This window comes from Quercus robur, chromosome 5 (assembly GCF_932294415.1).
Source record: "Quercus robur chromosome 5, dhQueRobu3.1, whole genome shotgun sequence".
Lineage (NCBI taxonomy): Eukaryota > Viridiplantae > Streptophyta > Magnoliopsida > Fagales > Fagaceae > Quercus > Quercus robur.
In genome coordinates this window covers 28,238,810-28,248,355 of record NC_065538.1, presented here as the reverse complement: position 1 = coordinate 28,248,355, position 9,546 = coordinate 28,238,810, and the positions used below count along the sequence as shown (strand labels likewise).

The 9,546-nt window shown below is 36.0% G+C and overlaps 1 protein-coding gene across 1 annotated transcript; it reads right to left on the bottom strand.

The window, feature by feature from the left end:
* Positions 1-7,274: 7,274 nt before the first annotated feature.
* LOC126725701 (cucumber peeling cupredoxin-like) lies at positions 7,275-9,288 on the bottom strand. Its single transcript, XM_050430539.1, has 2 exons — positions 9,017-9,288; positions 7,275-7,887 (listed from the first exon to the last, which is right to left on the bottom strand). The coding sequence occupies exons 1-2, from the start codon at positions 9,198-9,200 to the stop codon at positions 7,454-7,456; spliced, it is 618 nt and encodes a 205-aa protein (XP_050286496.1). The 5' UTR covers positions 9,201-9,288; the 3' UTR covers positions 7,275-7,453.
* Positions 9,289-9,546: the final 258 nt, after the last annotated feature.

Genomic DNA, 9,546 nt, shown 5'->3' with positions numbered 1-9,546 from the left:
TTCCGTAATTAATTAAGAACTATGTTACAAAAATAGTTCATGCAATAGAAATCTGGAAACCAACTAAAACCCAAAATCTCAACTAGGAGATGACAACTTCAAACATACTGAAACACAATCACTAAGCAATCTTAATCATGAACACCATCATTGTATCACCACAAACCATTAGACCTCATTTCAGCTATGGCAATATTACATAAACAAATGCTAATAGAAACCTTCTTTGAAGCAATCTTATACAATTACAAACAAGGTCACTCCAGTTTGAGGGGCAAGCAACATATACACATTGCATATGATAATCATGACCAACAACTATGGGGACAGAGGCAGGGTAGAGAGATTCTTATATAGGTTGGACCACATTGCCCTAAGTTTCTGTCGTGTTTTAAAGTTGATAGTGTCGCCAAATGAACCTCATTCTTTTAATGAGTAAAAATTTGCCTATCAACAACAATAGGCAATCTAGGCTCCAATTATAGGTAAAGATGTGTCCTAAACTAGTTTAGATATAATTCTTATAGAATTTTATTAACTTACCAAACTAGTTTTTTGTGAAATTAATCTAACAAAATACAAAACCATCAGGCAGCAAGCTTTGTAAAACTAAGTGATGGTGTTACAAAAAAACACCAACTCTTGAACTCATCTATATGGCTCGTCCAATGAAAGACCGACTAGGGGGAACCAAGCACATGAGGTGATTGTCCCAAGCATCCTTGATGACCTCGTTCGTCTTTGGATGGATGAGGTCCCATGAAAAGCTTGTCCATCCTTAGAATCGTTTGGATGGACGAGCTCTACACAAAATTAAGAAAAAAATGAATGCACGAGGAAAATTTATCCCTAATAGCCTCGTCTATCCTTAATAAAGGATGGACGAGTTCATTGGGTTGAACATGTTGGACTATGGACGACTTTGATCTCCACCAAGCGTAAGGGACGAGTTGAACTACTATGTGCCAAGTTCTCTATTAACCATTACGGAACACAAGTCCAAATAAGGTAACTTCCATAGGGGTTATGGAAGTTACCTCCAAATCCTCCAGACTCCTCGACAATAGGAACAGTTATTTAACAGATAACCGTTCCACGTATGCTATATAAGCATTCATCGATGAGAAGGTAAGATTCATTCAAACACTTTTCTCAGAAATTACTTCCTTTTTACTGGGAATTGCGAATCCACTGACTTTATCATCAGAGGACTTTTGGCCGGTCCCCTCTGACTTAGTATTTGTTTTCAGGATCAAGCCCTAAGATCATCAGCACTTGAGACTTTCAACCTAATGATCTCCAGGGAATCATCATTAAGAAAGTATGAAAAAGTTAAAGGAGCAGTGCTTTTCTGTAGAATAATAGAATAATGATTAGGATAAGTGGTAACTTACAAGAAATAAGCCTCTACCGCAGTGCGTTTGCAGTGATATCACCTGCATAATTAATTCAATGAATGCATAAGAAAATGGTGTTCAATCTCTAATACTTGCATTAATGACTTATCTCCTAATGACAGTAATCAATGACTCACTAATCTAAGACAAAAATACAATGGGTTATGTCCAAATCATTTTAAGAGAGCAAAATCATTCTTAGAATATGTGCTTGAAAATAAGAAATGCTATATAATTAAAAAACAATGCACATGCATATCTAGTGAAACTCATGGCGAAAAATTGCTCAAAATTCATACTTTATAGCGCAAACAACACACTTAATTCAAAGACCATCTTGCCACTAAACTCTTAACACAATGCACATCCTCCTACCATAATAATGGGATGGAGGGCTAGGTTACGAACCCGAGAACATGACAGTGTGTACGTAACTTACCAATAAATTAATAAAGCAATAGCCAATTCGAATTAACAAAGAAAAAAAAAAGTAAATCCAAAAGCAAATAAGAATGAATTGTAATACTAGATTAAAATACCCAAAACTTGTGCAGGTCAATTATGTTATTTCACCAAGAACATAAAATATGAATTTGAAAAGAAAAAAAAAAATCAATTGCAGTAGCTAAATCAATTGCAGGATGAATGACATTCAAGTCAATCCAAAGAAGGAAAAGACAATTAGTAAAAAGAAACAATCACTACATATTATTATTATTATTATTATAATTATTATTATTACTAAACACAAAAGAAAGCAAAAACCATACCTTAAAGAAAACCCTGGGTGTATGGGTTTCAAACTTGAAGGCAGAAAATGCTACTTGGAGTCAGCTTTCAATCCTGTATAAAATTAAAACAGGATCAAAATTGATTAAAAAAAAGAACAAAGAACAAAAGCAAAATAGTTAGGGTTTCAAGGTTTTTTTTAGTCAGGGTTTCATATTTAACAAGAAAAGAAAAAGAAAAAAAAAAAGAAACCTCAACTTAAACACTAAAGACAAAGGAAAGCAAAAACCATACCTTAAAGAAAACCGTGGGTGTATGGGTTTCGAACTTGAAGGCAAAAAATGCTACTTGGAGTCAGCTTTCAATCCTGTATAAAATTAAAATAGGATCAAAATTGATTAAAAAAAAGAACAAAAGTAAAATAGTTAGGGTTTCTAGGTTTTTTTTAGTTAGGGTTTCATATTATAAATCTTTGGGTTTATTTGATTTTAACATTTGATTTCCATAACAAATAAAACCAACGAGACTAACAAAAAAGAAAGATGAGAAACAGAGAAGAATTACCTAAGTGTTTGGAGTAAGAACTGACTCAATAAAGAGTACACAGTAGCGAGGTCAAGACTAAACACCGACGGTAGCTACGGAGAGAGGAGTGGATAGCAGTAGTGGGGGCTAGGCATTGGAGGCGAAGAGGGGAGTGGGCTACTGCATTGGAGGCGGCTAGGGTTTGGATTTGGAGAAATGGTTTAGAGAGTGTTGAAGAGCGAACCAAAATACCAAATAGAGAAGTGAGATTGTGAGAGTTTGAGAGAGTTTGAGAAAGCCAAGTAGAGAACTGAGACTAAAGAAGTGAAAAGGTGAGGAAGAGTGAGGAAGCGTGAAGGGGAAGCCATGACCATCTGAACTCTGAGACTGAGAGTCTGAAGTGAAAACTTAAGAGACTCATTAGAGATAGTGAGAGATATCAGATCTTTGATATTTAATTCTCACTGTTAGATTGGGTCTTGATTTTGGATTATAACCGTTGATTTAGAAATGGGTTATTGTGCCACTGAAATCAATCATATCATCACTGAGTTCTCAGCTTCTACTCTCATCAACATCGTTGATTTTAAATTTTAATTTGAGTTAAATGGTTGATATGCATATTAGGAATTTGTGTGAGAAAAAGTTAACTTTTGTCTTTGAGTCTCATGTTGGCACTGCTAGACTGCTCCTACTGGCATGTCAAATCATATATTTTTTTTTTGTATAAATAATTCAGTCGGTTCGGGTTGTTCGGGTGAAATACTTTAAAACCTGAATCTAAACCGATTTTTTTGGTAATTTCACTTGCCAACCCGTGACCGACTGCAGACTAAATTTGGAGCCACCCATGGACCTTCGATTCGGGTAGGTTTTGGCAGGCGGGTCAGTTGATCCGGGTCATTGGATAGCCCTATTTAATATAATCATGCACTAATAGGTACAAAAATAAAAATTTAAAAGGAAAAATTTTAACATCTCTTGTATGGATAACTCGCTAGTTAATCATAGATGAATATTTCATACTCTCGACTTAAAATAGTTTCAGCTTATTAGTGACCCCAATGCAAAATACAAATAGTATTAGAAAAGATTTTTGATAACATATTTTTTACGCTATGATGATCTAGAATAATTGGCAAATAAAAATAAGGTCTTTGATAAATTCTTCCTAGACTTTATTAATAAAAACAAAAACAAAAAATAGAAATTAATAACGAATAAGTGAAGACTGTTGCAATCAAGCTGAGAAAACATGCTTCAATCTAGTGGGAGCATCTCAAGAGGTTGCGACAATGGAAAGGAATAGAACATATTGTGACCTGGGAAAAGATGAAAAGAGAGCTCAAGAAAAAAATAGTTGTTTGATCACTTCATGCAAGATGCTTTTTTGAGATTTCATAATTTCAAATAAAATGAGCTTTCTGTGGACAAGTATACAGCAAGGTTTAATCATCTTATGACTTGATGTAATATTGTAGAACTAGAGGAGCAAATGATTGCACATTATCTTGGGGGGTTACGTGTTGAAATCAGTGATGTGGTCCAACTACAAACCTATTGGACCTACAATTTTGTTTGCAAACTTGCTATAAAAGTGGAGAAGCAACTGAAGGAAAGGCGTAGCAGTAGCTTACAATCCTATAATTGAGAGGGTGTTTCTAATCGAAGGAGTGGTTCCACTTCAATGGCTGTTACACCTAATATAGCCACTGTCAAGCAACCACCAAAGAATGAATCTGCATCAAGTTCTCATTTGGGTTTGTACTCTAGGCAATTGTTGTAGATGCATATTCATGCTATATTGCATGCATAGTCATCACGGTGTGATTGTCTCGATCCATGTCATCTGAGTGACATTGCTTTCCACGTGTATGTGACACACATCAATATACTTAATGCTTTGAGGGGCTCCGGCTCGTCCTAGCACGATCATGTTGGCACACGCCGTATACATAAGTGTGAAATCTTGCTGGTGCGCCATAGCTCACCAAACGCAAAACTCTGCTTGATTTTCATCGTGAAAATTGGGCACCTCCGTTGTTGTATTCTCATAGCGAAAGTTTGGTGAGAATAGTGTTTTGTGTGCTATGATGCACTTGAGGCGAGGCATTGTCGGATTTCCGCCACGAAAATGAGGCAAAATGCTACCGGATTTTCATCATGGAAATTTGGCACCAATTCCAAACGCACTAAGGAAGCATCGATCAAGACCACACCCTTTCCAAAACCAAACCTTAAAACCCAATTCATTTAAAGCCTCGAGAGCTAATGCCAATAGCTCATTTTTAATTGCTAATGTCCGAAAATTAAGATTTTACCAAAACAAAATGCTGTCCTTGGATAAGCGTTATGGGGTGCCTAACACATTCCCCACACGTAACTAGACTTCCAAACTCAAGAATCAAGATTTTTTCCCTATCCATATTAGATTAGGAAAAATGAATTGGAGAGGATTGAAATTTCAAAATGGATTGGATAGGATCGAGATTCATACTGCTACTCATTGACATGTCCATATATGTTGTTTATAGGGCTGTCTAGTCAATTGATGGACCCGACCCACCCGCCTCTGCCAACCGAACCCGACCCATCGCCAACTGAACTGACTTCTCCGACAGTCGGCGACAGATTGCTTCCTCCAGAACCCGACTTTGACAGGTCGGACATTGGTTCTCCTTCTTCAAAATCCGATAAACCCGATCCGACCGACCCACAAATATTCTGGCGTTATTTGATAAATCTGGTAAGTTTTGAGATTTTTTTTGCTAGATCTGGCGAGATTTCGCTAGATCTAGTTGAGTTCTTGGCTAGATCCCGCAAGATTTCGCCAGATCTAGTCGAGATCTTCGCTATTTCCGGCGAAGTCTCAAAGGATTTTGGTCGATTTTCATCTTCCGGCGAGTTTTGAGATTTTTTTGGCTAGTCCGGCAAGATTTCGCTGGATCTAGTCGAGTTCTTGGCTAGATCCGATGAGATATCGCCAGATCTAGTCTAGATCTTGGCTATTTCCGATGAAATCTCAGAGGATTTTGGCCGATTTTCGTCGTTTTCTCGCCGAATTTCCTCTATTTTCCAAATCTCGACTCTGACCCAAACCTGACAGCCCCTCGTTGGTGTTCCAATCCGCCCGAATTTATCATTCTCTCGGTTGGCGACAGGTTGAAAGTTTGTCCACCCGATCTGGTCGAGTCGGATGCAGGTTGAGCACAAACTCGATCCAACCCAACCTATGGACAGGCCTAGTTGTTTACATCATCTTTTTTATTATTATATTTATCAAATATGCATGGACAAAAAGTGGAATAATTCCAAGGTTGAATGTAACTGTAAAATTGTTGAAGCTAATAGATTGTTTAATTTTTGAAAATATGAAGATCTAATGGAATACATCGGTATTTACTTATAGACCTTATTATATAAATTATATAATTATAATGTCTAGAATTTTCATGATTTGATTTAGAATTATTATAAATACATATATATATATATATATATATACCCGAAATATTTGGTTGAATAAGCTAATTCTAAAATATTCTGTTCCAATTCATATCATTAAAATAAATTAAAAGCAACGTCCTTCAATTCTTTCAACCATCTCTGTGATTTATGATAAAAACTCTGAAATGGCCCATGATGGTCAAAGTCATCTCACCTACGTGGTGTATGTCCAACGAGTCATAATTACTAATTCGGCTGGTTTAGGGAGTAAGATGCTTACTATTTAAGAAACAAATTAAAAAAAAAAAAAAAAAAAATCTTTGCTAGTAAATAGTAATGATATATTGAAGGGAATGTGAAGACCTATGCTGCATGAACACGACTAAAATGGATAAGTACTGAAGTACTCATACCCATTGTGGTATTCATGCAACTTGAGAAGGTGTATTATGCATCGGGTGCATTAGTTCTCCTCCCTCTTGCACAAGGATGGACCTTATACTTGTGGGCTACATCCTCATGTGAGAGAGAAGAGTCATGTATCTGATGTATGGTGTATTTTGCCGTACAAATAAGTGTCTAGTTTATTTGAACTATTTATTTGTACATTAGACAACAATTTATGGACGTCATTATACTTCTTTGCTATTTGCTATTGCCTTTAAATTAATTTTAAATATGTTGTTACTTAATTTTAAAACAAAAAATAAGCATATTATGTCCATAAAATATTTAAAATACTCCTAAAAAGAATATTGATTAATTATCATATCTTAGATGTGTCATTCCCTAATTTTTTAAGGAATATCACCCCTGTATTTGCACCCGTGCAATTTAGGCGAAGAGATGAGTGCACCAATTAAAGCATGCACCCAATGACTGGAAAGAAACATCATGAGAGAGAGAGGGTGTGTGTATCTGATGACAAGGCCTGCATCGTTAGCCTAACTCAGTCTGAGAGTTAAGCTGTAGTTTAAGGCCTAACCTAATGGGCCTGCATCATTAACCTAACTAAGTCTGAGAATTAAGCTGTAGTTTAAGGCCTGGCCTAATGGGCCACCATATACAAAGAGTATAATAACTCATATGTTTTATCTATCACATAGTAACCATTGACAATAATTCCCAAATTAGAAAAATGGAACAGTATGGAAGTCTTTAGGATTACAAAGGACATTTTCTTCTTGGTTTTTATCTGTAAAAATCCCTTTATTAATCACGTGAATAAGACAATATCTAGTTCCGATACAAAATCCAATAAAAATAGAAAAACAAAACAAAACAACAACACAATTACGAGGGAAAGCCATAACTCAAAATGTATATAAAGCCTATCGGGCTATGCCTCTTCTCCCCTAAAAAAGAAAAGCAATAGCAATGGACATTAAAGAGACAAAGAAACTAGCAAAGAGCCCAAATGATGAAGAACTAGGAGGAGGTGGTGAAGCCATAGTGGATGGACCTTCAACCTTATCAGGAGATGGCGTAGGAGATGGGCTGCAAGCAGCAGGGGTAGTTGATGTGGGAGTAGGGGTGGTAGGAGTAGTAGGAGTGTTGGTGGAGGGAGGAGTGGCGCCCGGAGAGCTCGAGACAGTGATGGCTAGCTTCTGACCTGCTAGGCAGTGCCTGCCGACGGTGCATATGTAGTAGTGACTGCCAGCAGCCTCGAGAGTCACATTAGCAGGGCCAGTTGTGATGGTGTTGCCAATAGGGTTGGCATTGCTGCAAGCGTCGTAGGATTCTTTTGGTACTTTAAGGACATCGTGCTCGTTGGTGGTGAAGTTGAACACTGCAACACATTATAATTAATATGATGGAAAATGTATTAGATATATTGATATAATACTTAAATTAATAATTGAGTTCCTGATAGGAGGATTGATGCACATTGATTTGTTATCTTTTAGTGTATATAATATTATTAGAGAAATAAAATTTGATGATCTACATTCTGTAGTTGTTTTTTGAAATTAATTGTATACAAACACGTTTATAGCTACTTGATTTTCGATTAATCACTTTTTTCTTTATGTGGGACTATGTTTCCAAGGCTCATATCATAGGGCACCTAATTAATCTCTTGGGTATGAGATTAATCACCCATTTGTTGGTGACATTGTTACAGATAAACATAGCAAAGAGCATATCTAATATGGTTGGAAGTTTGGACTAGGTTCCAACACAAAAGTACGTCTTAAGTAGAAGACATTAATGTTATTTGAAGAATAAATGCCCTAAGCAGTTGGTAACGATTAGGGGGTGATAAAATTGGACACGACCCGTGAACCCGATACGACACAACACGAAATAAGCAGGTTATGGGTCGAGACTTAATAGGTTAGTGCCATATTTGGATTGACATGACTAATCTATTTAATAAATGGATTGGGTTAATGTTCAACATATGAGACCCGTTTGACCTGTTTGACCCATTTACTTAAATAACATTTTACTAATATATCAATCAAACCCAAGGTACATAAACTTATTAGTTATTATGGTTTATTTTCTTTGACATATTGTGATTGATTATTTGTGATATTTAGATATGTTTTAGTTTTGAATGATTATTTGTGATGCAATTAGTAGTTAGTTCTTAATTTTATATTAAAAATATTTATTTGTTTGTTTTTTCATAAATATTTTTTTTTTCATTTTGATAAAATTTGATAAACAAGTTGACACGACTGACCCGTTTAATAAATTGGTTGTGTTAAGGTTCAGAAATCTTGACCCGTTTAACAAACATATCGGGTTAGTGCTAATCTATATAGTCGAATACTCAAAAGTTGATACGACACAAACCCGATATATGAACACAAATTGCTACCTCTAGTAGCGATGATGAAAAAGAATAGATAAAAAATTAAAAGTAAAGAAAAATGAAAAAGTGTGAGAAAAGAGATAGAAAATCATACTTAAAATATCACCAACCACGAACTGCTTGCTAGCAGCCCAAGTCTGATATGCCTGGGCACCACCTTGTGGAATGGTCCAACCAATGTTATCTCCCACAACATGCACTGTTTGTGCTGTCGTGCATTGTAAAAGCACTGCAGCAACAACACCAAGAACAATCACAACACTCATAAGCTTTTCCATTCTCTCTCTCTATCTCTCTAAACAATGTCAGTATGTATATGCTCTTGTATGCCTTTGATACAATCTAAGTTCTCAATGTATTATTGTATATGTCTTCGATGACAATGTGAAGTTGCATGTAGACTATATATAGTGACGCAAAAATGGTGAGGAAGAGCTCATCTTGGACTTTGACTCTAAGCTAATTCATAATGTAAATGCCGGTCCCTTTTGTTCATTTTATTACTTGGTCGTAGGTCCATTATGTACGTACATTTATGAATCCATCTCTTTGACCTCAAACCCAAGTAGAAAGTTTGCAGATTTGATTTGAAAAGTCTTACATTTCTTTGGAACATACGGACAA

What these genes read in the sequence shown, in the direction of transcription:
- LOC126725701 (XM_050430539.1), bottom strand. Translation starts at nt 9,200, where the DNA reads ATGGAAAAGCTTATGAGTGTTGTGATTGTTCTTGGTGTTGTTGCTGCA. An exon ending in CGTGGTTGGTGATATTTTAA is followed by an intron (nt 7,888 to 9,016) that starts GTATGATTTTCT and finishes AATGTGTTGCAG; the next exon opens with TGTTCAACTTCACCACCAAC.